General features: G+C 35.9%; 1 protein-coding gene across 8 annotated transcripts in view; it reads left to right on the top strand.

Moving 5' to 3' along the window:
• Positions 1-24,510, top strand: part of SH3D19 (SH3 domain containing 19) — a 141,784-nt gene that overhangs the window by 60,385 nt on the left and 56,889 nt on the right. For 5 of the 8 annotated variants that reach the window (XR_013995188.1, XM_081077433.1, XM_081077435.1 and 2 more), the window contains exon 2: positions 2,291-2,330. Coding sequence is in view for 2 of the 8 variants with exons in the window: in XM_081077433.1 (XP_080933559.1) it covers positions 2,291-2,330 (40 nt within the window). In the remaining 6 variants the exon portion in view is untranslated. Of the gene's footprint in view, positions 1-381; positions 568-1,945; positions 2,213-2,290; positions 2,331-24,510 lie in introns of those variants that run through there. The other 3 variants (XM_081077439.1, XM_081077440.1, XM_081077436.1) reach the window with 3 other exon arrangements.

Here is a 24,510-nt window from a genome sequence, read left to right as displayed (position 1 = left end):
TAATGGATAATTTGCCCATACCTTTAAATTATCAAATATATGGTACTTAGGAGTAACGTGACAAATACTGGATGCATGTTTACATAGAAATGTAACACTTAAAACACTGAGTGAATTTGGGAGGAAATGGTTAAAATGTCCTTCAACAGATTATCAATTTATTTTCTTGGATTTTAATTATTAGCTCGATAGAAAAATACTGCAGGGCGGCATTTGTATTTTTTCACAACAGAAAGTATAAAAATGACTGTCAAGTTCCCTGTTTTAACAAGAATGAAGGAGAACTAGGAGCCATTCGCTTCCTGCATGGCCGCATTCCAGCTGTGCAGACTGGTCATAGCACATCTGCCAATCAGAACAGGCCCTAGAGGGAAGCCCTCTGATGCTGAGTCTTGTTTACACGCTTTGTGACTCTGTTTCTCCCCTCCTCTTATGTATTGAACCACTAGGGAGATTAATGGTGGAGTTCAGATTGCGTGCCTAAATAAACTATAGGAAACTAGGATCACAGCCACAACATATCGTATTTGTATTACGGGCAGCCTTTGAGTTCATCTTTAGCCACAGGTAAGAGTCGTTGCTTTGTTATCTGAGGATGGCTGATGTGCACCCAGTTTCTAGCTGTACTTTGAAACATTATACTTTACTTTTGGTAGCACAACTAGCAGGCTAAAAGCTGAAGAGGAACGATTGAAAAAATGATAAAAATGTGCATTGTGTTGCTGTGGCTTTAAATTTTTAGTACTCAACAAATGAAAAACCAGGATATTTTTATTTAATGGCAGAGCAAAACAAAGTTAAATTAAAAGAAAAGTTTTAAAAGCAGCAGTAACTAAGTCACTGTATAGAGAAATTGGACCCAGAAACATATTAACAATGTGCACTTTGGAGAGCATTTTATCTAAACAAACATGTTTTGATCCTCCTCCTGGTTAGTCTTTCAGAGAACAGTATCTTCATGTGTACTAACTCTTTGGTTTAAGAAACATTTCTTTTTTATTATGAACCCATTCAGAAAGAATTGATCTATACATTTAACTATGTAAATCTGATTCCTTTCCTTCCATAATTCTTTCCAGAAGTTTTACAGTGTGTTTTCATTATCTGTATGCTGTTCCACCAGCAATGCAATTAAAGGGGAAAAAAAGAATTTCTGTCTAATCTTTGTTTTGGGATTAAATTCTGTCATGTTAGTGTTAATTCAGAAGATACATTAGAAAACCATATTTTGACAACATTGCATACTATTTTTTTAAAAGAGTTATTGCGTAGGATTTTATCGTGGCTTACACATTGCTTTTTGTTACTTTTTCCATAACACTGAGACCTATTTACTTCATCTTATTTATTTTTAAGCATTTACTGAAGAAAGAAAAGTTCAGTGTCAAAAAAGACACAGCTTTTGCATTTTTCGTTACTTTCTCTTGTATATAATAGTCTTCAGGTTGATTAACAGCATTTCACAGCAGTCCAAAATGGCACTTTTGAAAACTTGAAGCAGCCACATTCTCTTCTCTCACCCTATAACAGGGCTTCTCAACCTCAGTACTGTTGACATTTTGGCGAGATAATTCTTTCTTGTAGAATGTTGAGCAGCATCCCCGGTCTGTACCTGCCAGATGCTAGTAGCTCCTTCCTCCCCAGTTGTGACAATCAAAAATTTCTTCGGACGTTGCCAAACATTCTCTGAGGGAGGGGTTGCAAAATCACCCCTGGTTGGAAACCACTGCCGTATATAGCACATGAGACCTAATTATCTTTGAAACATTGAGATCCATGTTCAGGAATGTTCTGGGTGATGGAGGGTTAAGGATGAGATAGTACGGGTCTTAGTGTATTTGCAGATGTTGCTGTAGCTGACTGCTCATTTTTCCCCTCCCCATCCTGTTAGAAGCTTTTGCCAACCATGATTCATGGAATGATTTTTTGGAGCTGAGTAATTTGTGGCTTTTCAGCTTCCTTACTTTCTTTCCTTAGCTAAATTTTGTTTTGGTTTTAGCAAAGTGTTCAAAACAGCAAATATCTCTGAGAAAGAAATAATGCATGTAATATCTTTCCCAAGTAGATTATTTTAACTAACCATAAAATCTATATGCCTGTCCTTCTTTGTATCCTTTCTACCTTCTCTGTCAGACAAAACCTCTCAACTCTGATGAAGAACTTTATGCAGAAGACACAGCAATCTTGTGAACAGTCCTTGTGAAATCTCATGGTATGGCAGCTAGTGTTTAAGAACTTTCCAGGGCTTCTAAAGAGCACTTTGACATGTAATCATCTTTTTTCTTTACAGATTGCAACGAACAAAATAAACCAGAGCATCGTTCTTCAAGGTATGAATTTATAATATTTAATAATTCTGTGTAAAGCTTCTCATTTGTAAAATATTGTTTGGAGGCAATGCAAGTGTCCCTTGTAGAGTTAGTGTATATTCGAGACTTCTATGGCATTCAGAGAAGATTTAGAAGGGAAATAGTCATTCTCTGAACAAAAATTCTTTATAAAACTGTTGACTACTTGGAAGACATTTTTATTTTGAGAATTCCTATCAATGACAGGTAAATCTGTACAAAAAAATTAGTTTATCCCTATGTCCTCCCTTTTGTGGTTTATTTCTCTCCCTCCACCCCTTGAACCAGTATTCTTATAAGTATGTATTGCTTTTTTCCTAATTATTAAAACTGACATGGGCTTATTGTAGAAATTTTTAAGAATATTTTTCTGAAGCTGAAGTTGAATAATATTGTATGTCATCTATAATTCAATATATATAGATAGTCACAGGATATGGAGTACAGCATAGGGAATAGAGTCGATGAAATTGTAATAGATATATATGATGTCAGTGCGGCAATAGATTGGGGGGCGGTTATCACTTTGTGAAAGGTGAAATGTCTAACTATTGCATTGTTTTGGACATCTGAAACTAATTAGAAAAGAAAAGAGAAAAAAGAAAAGAGATAAGAAAAGAAAAAAAAAAAGAAAAGAAAAAAGAGAAAATATTTTTAAAAATAGAAAGCATTGAAAAAACATAACAGCCTGTCTTCCATCAACTAGAGATGGCTGGTTACTGCTAAAAATTTGGTATAATTGCTTCTGGATTTTTTTATCAGTATATCTGTATTACAATTGAATTCTTTAAGTTCTTGTTAGATAATTTCAAATGGCCAGGAAAGTTATATCACTTAAACCTCTTACCCATACTGTCTGAGAGTGTTTCACAAGATCTTCACCAGCACTGAAGAGTATTTTTCAAAAAATTGTGTAACTTGCACTTCTAGGCAAGAATTCAAATTCTTTAACCCAGTTCTGTAAAGGATTGTAATTTTTCTAATATTTTTTTCTTATTTCACATTCCATCATTTTTGCTTCACATTTTGTGTTGTGGGAACTGATAAAATGATGACAATGCATTCGTTGAATTGATTGGCCTAATAAATCAAATGCTGATGCTTTTGCAAGGTATCAAACCCTAGAATGCATTGACCTCAAATAAATAAAAATAGAAAATCTATGAAAACTCCATTAGTTGAATAACAATATGTTTTGTAGAAATTGGGAGAAAAATATAGGTGAATATTTAGAATATAAGGCTGATTTTTTTCCAGGTATAATTCATACACATTAAAATTCACTCTTTTTGTGTATGATTCTATGAGTTTTGACAAATAGCTTTCACATATATCGTGTTTCCCCGAAAATAAGTCCTAACCAGACAATCAGCTCTAATGCATCTTTTGGAGGAAAAATTAACATAAGACCCGGTATTATATCATATATCATATATCATATCATATCATATCATATCATATCTATCATACCCAGTCTTATTAAGACCGGGTCTTATATTCATTTTTGCTCCAAAAGACGCATTAGAGCTGATTGTCCGACTAGGTCTTGTTCTCGGGGAAACATGGTAATTATGTGACTACTAACACAATCATAGAAAAGTTTGTGAGATTGATGTTTTCAATACTTAAAAAAAATAATGGAAAAAAAAGACAATGTAAGAGAGCACTTTGATAGCATACTTAACTGTGAATGATAGAAAGTTGAAAGGGTGAAAAATACTTAGGATGATACAATCAGGATCCATAAGACCTTTGACATAACGAAGGTTTGATTGAATCAAGCAATATAAGTTTTTATTGGAACAAATGTAAATCCTTACACTTAGATCTGAAAGACCAATGGAACATAAGGAGATGGGGGAGATGTGAATTAACAATATGATTGAAGAAATTCTGAGTATCTAATTCTTTATAAATTCATCATGAGTAAGAATTTTTATGTCATTGCCTCCACCTCCCCAAAAATGTTAACTTTGATTTAATTACATTGACAGAACTATAGTGTACAGTATAAGAAAAGTAACAGCTCTAGACCACACTTTTGATGTTGTATCCAATTCTGGTCCTTAAGGCCTTGAAAAATGAAAGTGTGCAGTGGTTGATATCAGTTGGGGAACTTAAAAAAACAAAAACAGCCCCGTGCTCTACTCCAGAGAGTCTCATTCAGTAAGTATGAAGTGAGTGGGGGAATCTATATATGGAAGAAGTCCCCCAGTGATTGTGATGTATAGCCAGGTTGGGAACCACTGGAATAGAAGACAGCAGCTGAGGTGGGACATGGAAAACGAAAGAGAAGAGTAGAGTAGAAATCAAAGCTAAGTCACAGGGAGACTATGTAAGGAACTGGGTGAATTTCATCTAGGTGTGGACGTTTTGGGAGGTGTATGGGACAGAAATAACTGGCTTCAAACATTCGGGAGGCTGGGATGTAGAAGAAATGAGCAACATTAGTCTTCATAAATGCCATATTTCCCACTAAGAGAAAACAGGGATCCTTGGAGCAATGGCTGATTCCAGGTCTGGGGAAGGGGAGAGAAAGTGAGTGAATCTGGATGTGAGTGAATCTTCTGATGTGACAAAAAGATAGGAAATGCTCCACTAATGGAGTCATGTCTAAAAGGCCTAGGAGGCAGCTTCAGGAGGACCCCATTGGCCAAATATGGCATAATTTGAGTATAAAAATTTCTAAATGATAATGGATTCTAACACATTGGGTTTTTTAAGAATCCATGTAGAAGAAACAATAGAAACAGAAAATCATAATACAGTGATGCTCAATGTAATGGTTGATTGAGACAAGGATCATTCATGGCTCCTAAAACTTGGGTAAAACATTGTTGCAGGAAGAGATATTCATACTGTCTTTGAAAGTATTATTCATTTAAGGGGAAAATGTACTTTTTCAATGAAGAGACCTGCTGAGCACATTCTTAATCAAGTCATCAACTTATACATCATCATTAGTGAGACAACCTGTCAATATGTGCCTCCAGATGATACATTAGCTGTACATGTAGATATCACTTATGTAGTAGTAGTCCTGGCAGAAAAGGATAACGCCATGAAAAATACAAAATGGCTAGGAAAATATTCTAGATTAAAAGAGACTGAATTTCTTTTTAATCTGGAATTTTAAAATCCAAATTTAAAACAAAATACTTTGGGGATAATTAAGAAAATTTTAATATGAATTTTATTTTAGAGAATATTTTATTAATATTACTTTTTTTAGATGTATAATAGGAATGATGTCATGTGGGAGAATGTTCTTATTCTTAGGAGACGTTTTAATTATGATGTAGTCTTATGTTTGCAACATACTCTCAAATGATTGATGAAAAGAAACAACAACAAATAATAAAACAGCGTATATGGGAAAATATTAATCACTGGTGAATAGATGAAAAGTATTTGTGTGTTGATTGTACTGTCCTTCAACATTTCTGTAGATTTGAAATTTCCAAAATACAAAGTAGCAGTGGAGGGAACTGTTTTGTTGTTTCCTGGAGTCCTACAGGGCAGAATGTGAGTCTGTGGGCAGAACACTGAGGGGGGTGGATTTCTGCAGAGTAAAGATTTTATGACAGGGCTAGTTAGAGACAGGATGGACCACTCTGAGGGAAGGCTGTCAAGGAAAAGTTCGACAAGCCAATGCTGGGAATAAAACAAAAGATTCACACGAGACTCTGGCCCTTTGCACATTCAATAGCTTATAAATATTTGTTGAGGGGCCCCTAATCCAGGTCAGGATACAACAGAAAACAAGAGAAAGACATTGTTTTGTGTTTACACTCCCAATCTCTGAGAGCCTATGTACTCTAAAGTCAGATCCGAGTCTTCATGGCTGTGCTTCCCGCAATGCTTTCGTACTCCTGAGGGTACACGTGTTCAGAAAACAGTTTATTCTTTCACCTCTGATTTACACTGTCAGGATGTCGAGGGCTATGCTGCTCGTCTTCGTAATCAACCCTAGCACTCAGTATAGCGCCTGGTCTACAATAAGCACCTAATAAATGTGTGTTGAATAAATGCCAAGTGTAATTCCAAGAGATAAAAGGAAATGCCAATATTTTTCCCTTGCATATTGGGAAGATCCCAGCTCTCAAAAGACTGTCCATGACTGTTTTAAGTATGTTAACAACAACAGCAAGAAGTAATACCCTACAAAAAAGGACAATTATTTTCCCAGGACAGGCCATTGTTTTCTGTCCAGGTATCTGCTGGGATTGGCAGTGACCCGTGTTTCCCTTGCCATCCTCAGCTGAGCAGGGATTCCCCACCAGGCCAGTAGTACATTAAACAGATTAATACCTGCTGCATCAACAGGGCAGAAAGAAGAAAATATAAACCAAAAGTCAACTTAATTTTGATATGTTTGTTGATTCTCTTTAGGCCACTCAGCAGCAAGAATGATGGGCTCAAAAGCCCAGCAAGGATAGAGAAATGCATTTCTTTTGTTTGTGTTTTTATAAGACCAAACACTACTATAGCTTTCACAGTGAGATATCGTTAAATCAGGGACGTCTGCCTGTTCTTTCTTTGTAGTGCTGAAATAAGAAGAAAAGCATAACTCTTGTCAAGTTAAAGGAAAAGTTTTATCAGGTATAGGCCAATGCTAAGACCCCGAACTGAAAAACAATACTTAAGCGTTTTTAAAAGTCTTGCTGAGTGCTTTTTGATTAGTTTGTTCTGATGTTGGTATTTAAAAATTTTCCTTATTGATGACTGACTAATGTGGAAGTCAAAAATGTCTGAATTCTTCTTGTCTTTTCTTTATTAGTTTAAATACACAATTTTCCAAATTGATGTCCAGTGGAACATTCTTCTGTAGGATATTAATCAGTATGCAAGAAATAAACATTTGTGCACCAAAAAGTTTGTGAAATGGTAAATTATAACAAAATTAGAGATATTTCTTTACTGTGATATACTAAAGTACATTATAAAACTCCAAGTCAGAGATTTCCTATATAGGACTTACATGTTTTTTGTTTGAATTTGTAACTTCCTTTCCCAGACATAGCTATTAATAACATCTAGAAAAAAAATTTACGGAATGGCAGTTTGGGAAACTAATTGAGAGGGAAATAGGAGCTAAAGATAATAAAGTTAAGCCCTGTGGCAATTGGTGCCAAAAGTGGAGAATTAGGAGTTCTTTTTACCAACCCACTAGCTCTGAATAATAGATCTCAATGACTTAGGCAGGTTGCAAAACCAGCTATTTTGTCTTAAATGTTTTACCTACTATAAGGAAATGATTTACAGCAGCAAAAAAAGAAGGCAGCAAAACAGAAATCTCTAAATCTGTTTCTCAAAAATTATCATTTGATTCTTAGTCTTTCTAAAGCCTGCTTGAAACCATGTTATAATCACCTTTGATACCTATTTATAAAATTCAACGAAATTTCAGTAAAAATCACAAAATTCTTTTTAAACTCAGCACAGAGATTTTAAAATTTATAAGGAAGAGCAAGAATAACCAAGGCATTTTTGAAGATCGAGAGAGAGAGGAGAACTCTTACAAGTAATTAAGACAGTATTTTGTAAGCAGACAAAGAAACAGGTCAATGGAACAGAACAGACCGAGATGGGCTCCTACAGTCCTGTTTCATGTGCTATGATAGAGGCGGCATTACAGATGAAAGTGGACATGCCAAGAAATGGTGCAGAAACAACTGATTACCTATATGTATAAAAATCTAGATATAATTTGTTTTATTTTATCATATGAGGTAGAATCTAAAGCTATAAGAGTACAAAAGTAAAACTGAAACATTTTGAAGAAATAGGTATATGAAACTGTCTTTATGACTTTGGAATAGGGAAAGAGTACTTAAGGCTCAACAAATACATAACACAAAGAAAAAGATTGATGAATTTGACTATGTGAAAAAAGTCTAAAACTTACGTACATAAAGACATCAAAAGCAGGTGAAAAGACAAGTCATGACTGCATTGCACTTAGGCGACCAAGGTTAGGGTCCAACGTAAAAAAAAACAAAAATTATACACCAGAAAGAAAAAGACAAATAGCTCAGTAAAATAGGTGCAGAGAACTCAAAGGATGACACTAAGTAGCCAACTAATATGTAAAAAGATTATTTATCTTGCTACTATTAAGATGTGTAGTAACATGACCAAGAGATGCAGTTTCACTTCCATTGAATTGGCCTAGAAATCTCAAAGATTGACAATAACAAGTCTGTATGAGAATAATTTGATATATCATATTTATCATTATCATTTCAGCTTTACCAGATATTGCTCAATTGTATTTAGATAGCAATTGAGCAATATCTGGTAAAGCTGAAAATGGGCATACCATCCAACTCAGCAGGTATTATATACCCTAGAAAAATTCTTTCAGATGTCTCAAAGGAACCATGTATGAGAATGTCGACAGTAGCACTGTTTGAATTAAGGGAACTACAGGTACATATGATAATGTAGATAAGTCTCTGAAACATAATTGTGGATGATAAAAAGCAGGTTTTAGAAGGATAGGTACACTATTACACCATTTATATAAAGCAGAGGTCAACAAATGGGCCAAATCTAGCCTGCCACCTGTTTTTGTAAATAAAGTTTTATAAAACAATGACTTGACATCCTGGAAAAACACACTGTTCCCCAATATTCACCAATAAAAAAAATTTTTTTCATACTAATTTAGCCATGCCCATTTCTTTGCATATTGTCTGTCTGCTTTTGCAATACAGCAACAGAGTTGACTAGTTACAATAGAAACCATATGGCCCACAAAACTGAAAACATTTACTCCCTGAGCCTTTATAGAAAAAGCTTGTGGACTCCAGATTTAAAAAAAAGTTTGCAGAGTCTTTATCATAGGCAAAACACAAACAATATGTTGCTTATGTTTATGGTTACATATATATGTATATTTGTATGTATTTTTATATGTATAGCATACTCTTTTATAAAAGTATAAGAAGATGCATGAGAGTGGTAAGTAGTGAATTTAGGATATTGATTATCAAAGGAATGGGTCAGGGAACAGTGCATAGGGAGCTTTAAGTGTATCTATACTGCTTTATTTCTTAAGCGAAGTGATAGGCTTTTCAGTATTATCTACACCTTTTTTAAAATCCTGAAAATTTTCATAATTTAAAAGGCCTTCAAGAAGACCTTGGAAGTCCTATGGCACCGATAAAGATGGTTTTATAGGACATGGACATAAAATTGAGTGAAATTTTCTTTATTTCTGAAAGAAGAAAATAAAAAGGAGAAAGTAGTCAAGAATCTTCAGAGAAAAACATGATTAAATACTGTTCCCATTTTGCCTCTCCTCAGTGCTACTCTCGTAGTTCCCTTTACTCAAAGTACCATGTGTTGCTCTGTGGATTTTTATCCCACTTTAGCATTTAAGACTTATGCAAGTAACACATGAAAGCATTTTGTAGTAGTACAGAAATATGTAGTACCTGCCTTTATTCCATAGGCAACTATTATTAAGAGTCTGGTGATTCAGTGCCTATCCTAGTCTGCTTTCTGTGTGTGTGTGTTCAAATAATATTTAAAATAAATGGGGAGATATATCTGTGTGTAGTGTGTCGGTATATATGTTTGTATATATATTCATATATATATATATACATATATATGTATATATATATATATATTTATTTATACCAGCTTGCCTTTTTCACTTATATTTTAGAAAGTAGTACCATGTCACTTTACACTTCATTATTTTTTTTAAACTGCTACATAGAATTTTCTAGTCTAGTTATTTATTTAACCAGTTCTTTTATTGATAGCATGAGTTGTTTCCAGTTCATAATAGAAATGATGTTGCAATAAACATCTGTGTCGTCATTCTTTGTATATACATACACGTGTAAGAAAACTTCTATTGGTTCTTCCAAGATAGACTTTTCTCCTCAACTTTCTATTGAACTTCTATTCTCATTCACAGTTATTTTAACTTTTAAAATTTTATATGCCCTATGTTTCTATTCTCAAGTCTCAGATTGTTTCCTGGTGGTTTGCTACCACTCCAGGTTTAGTAGGGCCCATTTCACGCCCACCTCATCATAAAGTGGCCTGAAATGTCCCCCTCCACAGGGCGGTACTCAGACTAAACTGGCCGAATATTTGCAGCACATTGTTCAGTACACCAAGAATTATCACCGGTGATGTGAAAACTCATAGCAACCACCTGATCATTAAAATTTGAAGGAGTCTCTGTTCTTGCCTTGACACCCTGTTGTTATTGTTATAAAAATGTTGAGGGGCGGCCAGGTGGCTCAGTTGGTTAGAGCGCGAGCTCTCAACAACAGGGTTGCCCATTCAATTCCCGCATGGGATGGTGGGCTGCGCCCCCTGCAACTAAGGATTGAAAACGGCAACTGGACTAGGAGCTGAGCTGCGCCCTCCACAACTAGATTGAAGGACAATGACTTGGAGCTGATGGGCCCTGGAGAAACACATTGTTCTCCAGTAGTCCCCAATAAAATATTGAAAAAAAAAAGTTGAGGGTTTTATTTTGATACTTTACCATCGTCACATTATGGTTTAAACAGATTAGCTAAAAGCAAAAGATTTAACTTGTTTTTACTCTTCTTTCTAAATTTGTCTATTAAAATGTCATGCTCTGCTGGGCTTAGTTTAATGACTGTAATTCTGTAGCATTTCCCTGCCCATATGTTTTGATTCTTGTACCTGTATAAACTATAGTTTGTGTGTAATTACTTTCTGGCATTATGTTTTCTAAGCTATAAGAGAAACATTACTTTTGCTGAAGCATCTGTAATGCTATAAACGAGGTGAAAATTAAAGTGTATACAGGTTTTGTCAGAAAAAAGTCCTTTTGCCATAAGAGATTTGGAAGGATTAACATTTTATGTCAGCCTACAGAGAATATATATATATATATATATATATATATATATATATATATATATACACATACATACACATATACATATGTATGTATATGTATATATGTATATGTATATATATATATAAAGTTGTTTTATTGTAGTTTTAAAAAATGTGACTTTAGCATTTCCCCGTGGTGTGATGGAAATGAAAATGAAGCATTTATATGGTATATCAGTTGGGTAATTGAAAAGTTTTATCAGCTCGCCTTATCACTGCCAGCTTAGTGTGGTACTTAATATTTCATGTGGGGGCTTCTCTGAAGTTGTTTCAAATTAAACTATCAGCAGGAGTTAACTTTGCAGCAGCAGCTGGTTCTCTTTTTATTACTTGTTCTCAAGATGGGCCTATGTGGGCACCCGTTTCTCAGCAGTCCAGGGAGCACATGTAACTCCTAGCCCTTAAATTTTTTCGTCCTAATTCTTTCCTCTCTTTCTCTTGGGTTAGTCGTATTTTATGTTAGTTCTTTAGTTTTCTGAAGTATGAGTGAGAAGCAGTCATTTATTTACACAAGTTCTACAAAATCTATTAAATAGCATTTAGTTGAGAAAACTTTGTATACATCTCTGTGGATTTCATTCTGTCCCTAGGTTATGGTTTTACCCCAGCTAATAAATATCTTTGCACAACTGGACTTTAATTAAAAAAAAAATGTTTTCTCTTACTGGCACACCATGTATCACATTCTTTAAATGTATTGATTAGGATTATAAACCACAGAAGTGAACTAATTCCTGAAAAATCTTAGTGTGGACAGAATTTCTACCAATCATTCAGTAGCCCAGTCACCTCCTGTCTCATTAACAGAACTGCTGTTGGTCAGAATTTAATCTTGTCCTTTACATATAAAACGCTTCTCAAAACCAGAAATCAGGCCTGGTGTCAAAAACACAATTTTGGGCTTGGGGGCTGGCTTCCTTTTTGACTAGGCGCTCCTCTACATAATAAATCAGAGCATTTAGTTCTGCCCTGGTGCCATGCTTTTGTCACCTCTGATCTCGTTCCAGTTGTAGAGCCTCTCTCCAGACTTGCCCACCCTGTACTACTCTCCTAAATGCAGCAAAGATAAGGCAGGCATACCAAAGAAGGACTTGTGTGCGACTCCCTCTCCTTTTAGAAAGTAGCACTGAGAATCAGTACCATTTGGTAATTAAGAAAAAAAAGAAGATGAGGAATGTATTGATTGCCTGGTTGTCTGAATGCCTTAGCGTCATACTGTGTCTTGAATACAAACATCCTCTCAGTTGTTAACCTGTTTCTTGGAGATAATATTGTCCCTGGCACAAGGCCTCACAGGTAGTCCAGGGATGCTATCAGGGGTTGACAAGCAGGACTTAAGGTTTATCACCATCTGCTGCCCAGTAGTTTCCCTTTTGGTTACAGATTCTAAAGAGAAATTCCAAGTAGGGAAAGTCCTTATAAGCTGAACCGCACTCTTCAGAATTTTTCTATATGGTAAATTCCTATCTTTAACACCATTGCTCTTTTTTTATTTTAAATGAAATTACATCCATTTGTTCTGGTTATAAAGTAGCATGTGTTCATGATAGAAAATTTGAAACAAATAAGTATGTAAAAGGGAAAAATCATTTATGATTCCACCTGCTCATAGTTAATTACTATTGTATTTTGATGTATTTCTTTCTGGTTTCATGAACATATTCATGAACATAGAGGTTCATGAATATACTGGTTTAAATTATTGTTTTCATTTAACATTATATCATGAACACTTTCCCATTTCAGTAGTTTTTATAAATCGGGATAACATTTTTTATTACAAAGCAATCTAGTTTTAGTATAGAAAGTTTATTAAAAAAAAAAAAAAAGGAAAAGAAAACGATCACTCATAGTCCAACCACTGAATGATAACAACTGCTGGTATATTGGTTATTCAGTCTTTTTTCTGTGCCTACTTGGTGTATTTTTAAAAAACATAATTGGGATCATACTGTACGTGGTATTGTATATCACTGCCTTTTTTTCACAGTTTTGTTTTTATTTTAGCGGGAATATTGGGGGACAGTGCGTTTCTCCAGGGCCCATCAGCTCCAAGTCGTTGTCCTTCAGTCTAGTTGTGGAGGGCGCAGCTCAGCTCCAAGGCCAGTCGCCGTTTTCAATCTTAGTTGCTGGGGCGCAGCCCACCAGCCCATGCGGGAATTGAACTGGCAACCCTGCTGTTTAGAGATCGCGCTCCAACCAACTGAGCCATCTGGCTGTCCCAAAACAATAGTTTATAAACATTTTCCTATGATATGATTTTTAATGGTCTATCATGTAGGTATACTAAACTTCAATTATTTTGCTATTGTCAGACATTTAGGTTATTTCCAATTTTTTCCTGTTATAAACAATGCTGTGGTAAGATTCTTACACCTGCATTTTAATGGACCATCACTGATTACCTCCTCCTGATAAGTTCCTAGCAGTGAAATTAATAGATCAAAGTTCATGGATCAAACATTTTTTTCAGACTTTTCTTATATACTACCAAATTGCCTCAGTACAGGTTGCATTCTTACTAGTATCACATTATTTAAAGATCTTCCACTGCCCTGTGTTGCTTATAGATGAACCAGTAGAGAAATAACTGATGACCCATTTCTGTAATTTTTATATCGGGACCCAAACAATACTTCCCAAGGGGATTTTGTACCCCTGCACAGTCCCTGGTGATTCTCTTCCCCAGAGCCTTTCCGAGGCCTATCCTAGGGCATTCCGGAGTCAGATCACCTGGATTAGAGGCACAGACACCTTGAGCCTGTATTTGAAATCGGGACTGTCTGTGCTCAAGGTTGGGGAACATTTAGGGTTATCCAAAGTGAGTATAAAAAATACTCCCAGAACATGCCCAAGATTGGAACACTTTTTGGGGCAATCCAAAATGAATTTTGAAAAATGATTTTTTTCAGCTGTTTAGGTTCTGCTCATATTGGTAAAACTATTCAGAAAGGCTGTGAAATAGAAGGTAAAGTACTTGAGTTCGAACATGCGGAGGTCTGAATTAGAATCCAGCTTCCCCACTTAGGAGGCGGTTCCCATTAGGCAGTTTCTTAATCTTTCTATACCTCAGTTTACTCGTCTATAAATAAGGCTAATACCGTGTTTCCCCAAAAATAAGACCTAGCCGGACAATCAGCTCTAATGCATCTTTTGGAGCAAAAATTAATATAAGACCTGGTCGTATTTCACTATCATATAAGACAAGATCTAATATAATATAATACCCGGTCTTATAGTAAAATAGTAAATATAAAATAGTAAATAGTAAAATAAGACCGGGTTTTATATAATATAATAAGACCGGCTCTTACACGTTAATTTTTGCTCCAAAAGACACATTAGAGCTGATGGTTTAGCTAGGTCTTATTTTCGGGGAAACACAGTACTAGTATCTCTTAGGGTTATTATGATGATTGTGTATTTGCTGTACCAGTTAGAGTTGAACTACAGAAACCAGTAGGAGAGGTATGTTACGAAATGCATTGTAGGTAATTGGCTTATGTGATTGTGGGGCCTGGCTGCGCAGATCACCATGAAGGGCAGGCTGGAACGTACACACATGGACTGAAGCTGCCATCCGCAGGCAGGAGTTTTTCATCAAGGAAGCCTCTGCGTTGCTCTTAAGGCCTTTCAACTGATTGGATCAAGTTCACCCAGATTATCTAAGATTATCTCCCAAACCTAAAGTCAACTGATGAACTTGAAACACATCTACACAATACCTTCATGGCAATGCATAAATTGGCGTTTGATTGACTAACTGGGGCCTGTGTCCTAGCCAAGCTGACACTTAAAACCGATCAATCGTCACACTTGCTTTGGACCTCTGTTAAGCAGACTAACCCCACTTGGGAATGAGTTTTCGTGTTACCTCTGCTTTTCAAGCTCAGGGCTCTTCAAGTATCTATAACCCAGAAGTTCTTTCTGACAGGTCTGTTCGATATCTGTTAGTTTTGTCATAAGTAACTGTCCAGTTGCATCATTCATGATCCTGAAGGTTCTTTCTGCTGGAGCCAAGGCCTGGTCGTGGCAGGATTCTATGCAGGAACGTAAACTGGCATCTGCATAAACACAACAGGGCAACTGCTCTTAACACATTCGTGTCACCCATCCATGCATGGATGAGCACACTGCCACACGAGTCTGCTCTGTGTGTTCTGGTTAGGTCTAGGATTGTCAGGGACTGGGGAGTGAGCCTATAGGCTTCTGACATAGTCACGAGATCCTGGCTTTGACTACTTAGAGAAAAGGTGTAGATTTGGTCCTCTCTTTTTACTAGCACTGAATTTTCACAGCAGATTCCACATAGCAGATGGACTTCCTTTGGGGAAGTTAATTGCATTCCTTTGAGCATAGGAAACCCTTACTTCCTCTCAATCTGAGTACTGGAGGATGTCTTCTTTGTTCCCTCACTCAAAAGTAGGAAAAGACTGGCCACTCAGAAGTAAAAATTGTATGGAAAAAGCACAGTATACATTGTTGGGACTTCCTGGTGGTCTTGGATTTCAAAGCGTTTAGCAGTAGCTCTGGAAACAATACCTGTAGTTGATCCTCTTGTGGATTTTCTAGGCCTACATTTCAGTGTTTGGTTTGTTTCCATAGTTTTGCACAGTGGGGTGATGGTGCAGTCCTACTAAATCTTACCTCATGCAGTAGTGGTGATTGCAGTGCAATCAGTCCTTGCCTACTTCTCTGAAAACCGCCTCCCAGCTGAAGGATAGACTCCTATGACCAGGTTTCCACACTGCCTTACCGCATTTGGCCATAGCTGGTGGACTTCTGACCTCTACACTGAGATAATCAAGTCCTTTCCCTTAAAACTTCAAAGATACAGCTGAGAGACAGGGTTTCTGGAGCTTGAAAATTATTTAGCTTTGGGCTTGGAGGGACATATATTCTGATGAATACTGGCCACGTATGCTTGATGCACAAGCAGAGAGAGTCCACCTGTAGCAGGAGATTTGAAGAGGAAAGCAGAGATAGTGTGGTCTCAGAGACAGTGAGGAAGAACGAGAGCTGGTGCAAGAAGCCACCCTGTTGCCCAGTGCTGCATGAGAGTCAACTCTACCTCCTGTTTGTGGAAAGTTCTGAGATACCCTTGTATGCTCAACATTGAAGTCCCTTTTCTTTAATTTGAGTTTAAAGGTGTTTCAGTTGCTTTTAACCTCCGAAATAAGATAATGCCATAGAAAAGATAACAATAGCATATTGTAATTTAGAAATGAAAATTACATGCAAGGTGTGATAAAAAAATACAATGAATGTTTAAATTAAAAAAATTATTACAGTAAAAGACATATTGCCATTAATCCCTCTTAAAATGCCCCTCCCACTCCCCCACCCCCCTTCAAATGCACTTATCCCATCGTTCTTGCCACTTTCTGAAGCAGTTCTGGAAGTCCTCTTTCATGAGTGTCTTTAGTTGTGGCTGTCTTGATGTCCTGAATCTATTCAAAATGTTTACCTTTCCTGGTCATTTTGGCTTTGGGGAAGAGCCAGAAGTCACACAGTGCCAGGTCCAGTGAACATTTTTATTTGACAGAACTTGTCATATCAGAAGCAATGTGTGACACGGAGCATTGTCATGATGAAGGATGAAGTAAAGACACTTGCAAAAGAAGACTTCCGGAACTGCTTCAGAAAGTGGCAAGAACGAAGTGAGGGGGAGTATTTTGAGGGGGATTAATGTCACTGTGTCTTTTACTGTAATACATTCTTTTTATTTAAACATTCACCGTATCTTTTGATCGTATCCTTGTACTTAACATATTTACACTGGCTTTAGGACTAACCAAGACTATAGCCTTGTTTCAGGACTTATTTCCACACAGGTGAGGGTACCCTGAATATATTGACAAAACAGAGCAGAATAGTACTTTAAAGTATTTATGTACAAATCAAATCCCTGCCACATAATACATTGTGTGAAGAAGGAAATGTATTGCTTGTCTTATGAACACTGGCATCAGATCTGTGCCTTAGTGAGTAGTAGAAGCCTTTATCATTCGGTCTTCTTCCACCAACAAAAGGCAACAACAGAAAACCACTTTTATGTAGGATCTCCTAAAACCACTCAAAATACAGCAGACCCATGAATTTCCAAACACTTTTTTGCATACACTATTGACATGTTGTATGTTATGAATAAATCCCTGAACTGATGAAAGATCATCAGTTAATGTTTCCTAATTTGAGAGGAGACACTTTTCAAGTGAACTAGAAACCAGAAATCTGAGCAACTTAAGAAAGGTATTTCTTTGTGAGGCTACTTGAAAAGTAAACACATGAATGAGGTAGTGAAAAGCGTTCTGATTTGCATGTGTGTCTTGGTTATCTTCACACACTGTTGTTTTCTCACGCAGCTAAAATCCAGTAGCCCTGCTCCCCTCCTACCGAGTACTATTCCACATCAGCTGACTTTCTGGTTAACTCTTGATGATGGGGGAGCTCTTGCTGCTGTTGTTGATTGTCCTGTCATGGGAATTTCACTCAGTCTTTCTGAGGCCCTCAGTGTCAGGGTTGTGGCTTGTGAGAATGAGATGGAATTAGGAGTAGAACTTGGAAGCATGTCTTAGATTCTAACCCCACCACCAACACTTACATTTCTCTTTGCTCTTTTATCTCCATCTCCTCTTCTGACATTCCTGGAAGACTCCCAAATATCCTCTGATTGTGTTCAGTACAGCCTGAAAGAATTTTGTATCTCTCCTAGGAAAATAGTGGCCCTGGTTTTAGCAGTCAGAGCATTTGTCTGGAAGCAAAATGTGTAACTTTATGACACCAGTTTCGGGTGTTAAAAAAGGCTTTCATCTCTCTGCCACTCCATCAATAAAACATGATATTTGGAATGATATTTGTTACCTAGACAGGTGGACCTACAGGTAGAGGGAATTACTAGATAATGTATCTTCTTTTTTGAAAGTAAGGTTGTTAAGAAAAAAACAAGTCTTATCTATCCATCTGCCTGTCTGTCTACCTACCTACCATCTGTTCATCCATCTGTCCATCCGCTCATTCATTTCAGTTGATTTCTATTATTACAAAGTCTTATAACAGGAAGGGCTGTGGCCCAAGAAACAATTAGCATATCTTATAGACATTCATAAGGTGACATAGCATTGGTGGCAGGTGTGAGCAGGATAATGTTGAGTGCCACTGGAAGTTTGAATTAGAACTGGACTGACTGGCCTGCCAACCCAGTTTCAAAAACACCAACACTGGACTCGCTGGGAGTGGAGGTGAGACTCTGGCTTTGGCTGCTGCCAGAAGGTAAATGTTACTACTATTCATATCTGCTCAGTCTTGCCAGTGAGAATCTGTTTTATTTTTTTTAAAGTTTGATTACGTTTTACTTTCTCTTTCAATTGTATTTCGTTTGAATTGACATTCACGGTTAGTTCTATATTTGTGATACAAAAAATAGTATCATTATAAAATAAAAGATTTTGGACAGCCTCAGGTGGTTCCACATTTCCTAATCTGTATGAAAATTGCCAGCTTAAAAAAAACACACCCCAAACCTTGCCTGTTTGATTTTCTGTCTTCTACACTTAACTGTAAGCTCTTTGAATGCAGGGGCTCGTCTTATGTACTCTTGTCAGTACTTAGGAGACTCCTTGGAACATAGAAGACACTAAGGAAATAATAGTTACATTAATGATTTTTTAAATTCTACATGTTCATGTGCATTTAATATGATTATTAACTCCTTGGTTTTTTATCTTATGTTGGAGTAATATGAGTTGTGGGGTATGTAGATCGTTTCCTCTTGTAAACTGTTTCAAGTTGTATGTATGTCACTGCTCATGCTAGGATTCTGGGGGATTTTCACCCCTCTAATGGCGTGTAGATTTGACCTACTATTTCCAGAAAGTAATTGATTATCTGCTGGTTTGAATGTAATTTTAATTATTCAAGGGTCATGAATTTGACATAAACCAGTTACATTTTGTTTTGTTTTTTGCATAGCAAATCTTTTTAAAAATAACTTAAAATTATAAAATGAATGATATTATATAAAACTTGGGAAATACAGACACAAGTAGATGACAAATCATAATTCTGTATTTTTCAGAGCCAACTATCGTTAACATTTCGGGCATATGCAGTAATGTGCTGATAAATGTTTAACAACCAGCTCCCTTAGTGTAATTCCAATATGAATGTTGGTTGATATTTTTGTTAATATTAATGAGTAAGATGAAAGTGAAACAACCAAAACATATGTCAAAATGTTCACTCCTTCTGTCAATGACATGAACAACTTTCCTGATTCGGATACTAGTTTTCAAATACTAGAGGAATGTTTCCTTGATTTTTTTTTTTTTTGTGTGTGTGTGTGTGTGTGTGCTATTCATACTGTAAAAGCTACAAACAACATGTTTCTAAGTTGAATGTGCATCATTAACATTTTCTCCATCACTTTCTTAAGTCGAGACAATCAATAAACTGATCAATCAAGCTCTGGTTTGTCAATTTGTGATGTAAATAGTCTTACCAGGGCCAATTTCAAGCTACCAACATGACACCACTGATAGTGAATCGGGAAGAGATGTACAGTAGCACACATTACGTATTATTTCCACCACACAAACATAATAGATAGACGTTAATAACCTCAAAAGCACACATAATAGTAAAGGTGGTAAAATAATTAGGAAATGATGAGTTTTGAGTATTTACTGCCTTTGTTTTTGTGCGATTTATTTCATTGTAAGTGTATAATTAATGTTTACGTAATTTTTAATAATGGCTATATTTAACAACTGGCTTGCAAAATTTCTGAAAATTTAATTGTCAGTTCTCTTGAGCCAGCATGAGCTGGCCCAAGCACATCAATGGATACATATCTTCTCACTTTTCTTGTATAAATGTAAAATAAAATATGTGTTTACATATATATATTTGCATGTGTATGTATATGTTTTTTAAGTACGATTTTAAAAATAAGATTGGGAGCATACTGAATATTCAGTTTGGGGGCTTGTTTATCTACCTCGTAGAAGTAGATTCCAGGATCAGTTGGTCATGCTCTGTTGCTTTGCCAGACTACATCTCAGGCCATTGCACAGCTGGGGGGTTGGAGGGAGAATGGGTGAATAAAATGCCTCTTCCGACAGAAGAGGAGAGAATGGGGACAGGGACAGCATAAATCTCCTGAGGGGCAGGCTGGCTATTTTAAAGTATGGTGCCAGCGTGGGCTTCATCATTCCTCAGGCAGAGTCCACACTGGAGAGCGTTTGGAAACCTTGCTCCTCACGTCCATGATACAGCACTTTATTCCTTGTTCAGCTGGACTCTGTACCTCTCATTCTGTCCTACATTCTCTTCTGCATCTTCTTGCTTCCCTCATTTCTGCTTCCTTTTGATGCCTTTGGAAGGCAAATTTGCCCTCTGGGAATCTTTTTTTAAAACGCTGAAAAGATAGAACTATTTTGGGGAGGCAGTTGTACTCAATGTCTGCAGTCTTAAATGAACAGTCATACACTTAAATGAAGGTATCCTCAAATATGTTCCTAAAACTTGCTTTTCTTTGGGCTTCCCAACCTAGAAATTGATTGTACCTGTTGGGTAATTTCATGTAACTATTGGTGGTCATAATTTTAAATGACTTTAAAGTCTTTTAGTTACCAGATGTTTTCTTGATATTCAATGGAAAAGTTTTCCAATGACCTTGAAATATACAGATATTGGCTGCTGGGGCCACTGCTTGCACTCCTTATATAATGGGGAAGTTGTTGAGTGTTTGCCGTAAAAGTTTTCATGCCTACCCACTGCTGAAATTTCTTTTCCAATTCCCAGAGGAGAACAAATCCATGTGTTGTTAAAATGAACTCAGCTGTTTCTGTGTTTCCTTTTACATTCTTGGTCAAAGCCTTTGGCTTTATGACAGAAACTCTTGTAAGAAATGTCTGGTTTTGAAAGACTTGGTTAAATGAATTTTTAAAATTTGATTTGTTTTTATTAACAAAATAAAGGCCTTCTATGTAATTACATTGGTTAGATTTTGCTGTTTTGTATGTATTTATTGCTTCATTGTTATATCCCGCACCATTGATTGAGCCAATTTTATTCTCTTCGACATCACTGAGATTTGGTGAAAAGATAGAAATATAATGCTGTAGGAAGCTCTAAAAGGGAAAAAGGAACGGCTTAGCCTACCTGGAACATTTGATCAAGTGATTACAAAGCTTAAGAAATTGGTGGCTTTTAATCTACCTTTAAAAGATTTTTTTAAAATTATCAGTGTAGGAAAATTTTAGTGTCTCATGACTTAAATAGTTTATCCATTTTATTAATAACATTTAAATCCAACTTAAAAAATCTGCCTCACTATTTCAAATAAAATTTGGAGCTAATATTTTAAAAGTTACACTTTTTTTAGATTTTAAAGTCAGGGTTTCAAACTGACCTAATTTATTTCTAACTTGTTGAAAGCGTTACTTAATTAATATTTTGACCACTTTCAGATGCTTAAAATATGTTATTTGTTTTTGCAGTGATAAGTAGCAAACTATCATTCTTCACTGCAGTTTTATTTTAATCCCATAAAAAATGGAGAAACACAAAATCATGTTTCTCACCTTTTTTCTTTCCCTGCTGCCTTCTACTAAACCCACTGATTTCCCCCATTTTTATTAATACTAAGGTTTTATTCTTTACAAGAGACTGTTACACTGTTTAATTGAGATGAATTTGGTCTCATTTAAAAACAACCACATGCTGAGCTGAAGGCATCTTTTCAGATATTCATATGCACGCACAGAGCCCTTTGTCTGTAACCCTTTGTTGCTAGTGCAGTTCCGAATATCAGCTGCTTCAGAAACTTTGGAATTTAGGTGCTGGTTTTGATTGCCATATCATCAGCAGGCACCAGGTACCTATGCTATGTGGTTATCTCGTAGGTTTTAATACTGAATGATTCACAGTGAGTTAGGAATGATGTGAAAACAAAGACCAAAAATATTGGTCTGTACTAATTGTACCTCCCCTAAATAATTGGTCCCCTCACTTTTACTCTGATGGACTTATCAGGTTATGTATGAAGTCTCATTTTTCCTTTTCTCCTTTCATTCTTCCTACCCTCTTCTCCTGTATCCTTAATATGATTTCAAATTCAAGTAATCTGTTAGTCAGAGGCTGTCTGTAGCTTATCTACATATATTTCCTTTGATTTTCAGTGTCTGCAAAGACAGAGAGTTAACTTCAAGTTATTTTTACATGTTAGGTTTGTTCATGCAGTAACAAAGTAAAAAGATAACTGAAACTATAGCCAAAAATGTTAGAATTAGGAGCTACTGTGTTTCCCCGAAAATAAGACCTAGCTGGACAATCAGCTCTAATGCATCTAATTTTGGAGCAAAAATTAATATAAGCAAAAATTTTGGAACAAAAATTAATATAATACCGGGTCTTATTATATATTATATATTATATATATTATGTAATATATATTATATAAGACCCGGTATTATATTATATTTATTATATCATATCATATCATATTATTACTATAGTAAAATAAAACCGGGTCTTATATTAATTTTTGCTCCAGAAGATGCATTAAAGCTGATTGTCTGGCTAGGTCTTATTTTCAGGGAAACAGTATTCTCTATAACTTTGACATCAAAAAGGATTACCAGGTATGTGTCTAAGTTTACAGCGGCAAGTGTAGCAGGTATTATCATTAATTTTTTATATCTCACCATCTTCTATCCTTCGGTGAGATTCTTTTATATCTCACCATCTTCTATCCTTTTGTATAATAGGACCAAGGGAAAAAAAATAGGTTATATGATCTTATGATAACCCACCTATTGGAGTATTTATATACACATATTTAGTGAAAAACAAACTAATGCCATAAAGCTGATTTTTTTCAGGTAGGTGATTATGTTATGAGAAACGTTTTCTCCTTCTCTTTTCTCCATGAGTATTTTTTTCATTCTTGGACAGAGTAAGAGGGCTTTTACTTGGTGTTTGCTTCTTACTATATACTTCTTACTATAAAAGTGAGGGAATAAATAAAATGTTAGACAAATATATGGCAGTTTCCGTATGAAGCAATCATTAACAGCCAGAGACTTGATTTTTCCAATATTGTCTTATTAAGCTGATGATTTCTGTATTTTAAACAAAAGGCACGCATGCATTTATTTGTTAAGAATGAATTTTAATTTTCCACCAAGAAATTCAATGCTTATGCTACCCCAGGCATTATGCTAGGTACCAAAGAAACAAGATCCACTGGGTCATGGATCCTGTGTTAGGACTGTGTTTATGCACTGTGATGTAGGAAACATTTACCTTTAATTTTTCTTTCTTTGTGTAGTATGACCAAGTGACTCTTTGGATTTCCACCAAGCTCTCTGTGTCCTAATATCCCTTCCTAGTCTCCTGTCTGTCACAGGAGTTTTCCCTGAGCCAGGTTTTCCCTGAATATCTGTAAGGAAGTGTCTGTCCAAAGGAATGTGTCAACCTCTTTTGGCAGAAGCTCTGCTGCGTACAGTTTTTAAAACCAGGATGATAGGTTTTAGAGAAGGGTGTGGGTGTTCTATTGTTACTGTAATTGTTTTAAGAACTTCGTTTTATATTTTTTAATAGTCCTTGTTAAATAGGGTATAATGGACGAATCAGTTGTTTTTAGGAGGCTTGTTATTTACATGTGATCTAAAATAGTTTGTGGTATGGCATCTGAACATACTAAGAGGACTTTACAAATTAACTTAATTTTTTAAAAATTTGCGACAATTTTTTAAAAATTGAAGTTTTACATTCAACAGTAGTCCAATATGTACTTTGCCTAAGAAGTCTATAGTCTAGTAGAGGGAAGGATACACCAAAACACCTTGAATACAAGGTAAAAAGTATATGAAAATCCTAATTTTAAGAAAAGCAGACATGCACACAAATTGTAAGCTCTTCTGTCTGCAGGCTTCTCACTAGACTGTGAGCTTTTTATGGTCAGATTCCATGACCCAGTGGATCTTGTTTCTTTGGTACCTAGCATAATGCCTGGTGTAGCATAAGCATTGAATTTCTTGGTGGAAAATTAAAATTCATTCTTAACAGATAAATGCATGCGCGCCTTTTGGTCAAAAATACAGAAATCATCAGCTTAATAAGACAAAATTGGAGTCTCTGGCTGTTAATGAGTGCTTCAAACGGAAACTGCCATATATTTGTCTAACATTTTATTTATTCCCTCACTTTTTCCCGGCATATAATGGACACCCTATTAGAACTATGCCATTCTTTT

This window comes from Rhinolophus hipposideros, assembly GCF_964194185.1.
Source record: "Rhinolophus hipposideros genome assembly, chromosome: 16".
Lineage (NCBI taxonomy): Eukaryota > Metazoa > Chordata > Mammalia > Chiroptera > Rhinolophidae > Rhinolophus > Rhinolophus hipposideros.
This window is presented reverse-complemented; position numbering and strand designations above follow the sequence as displayed.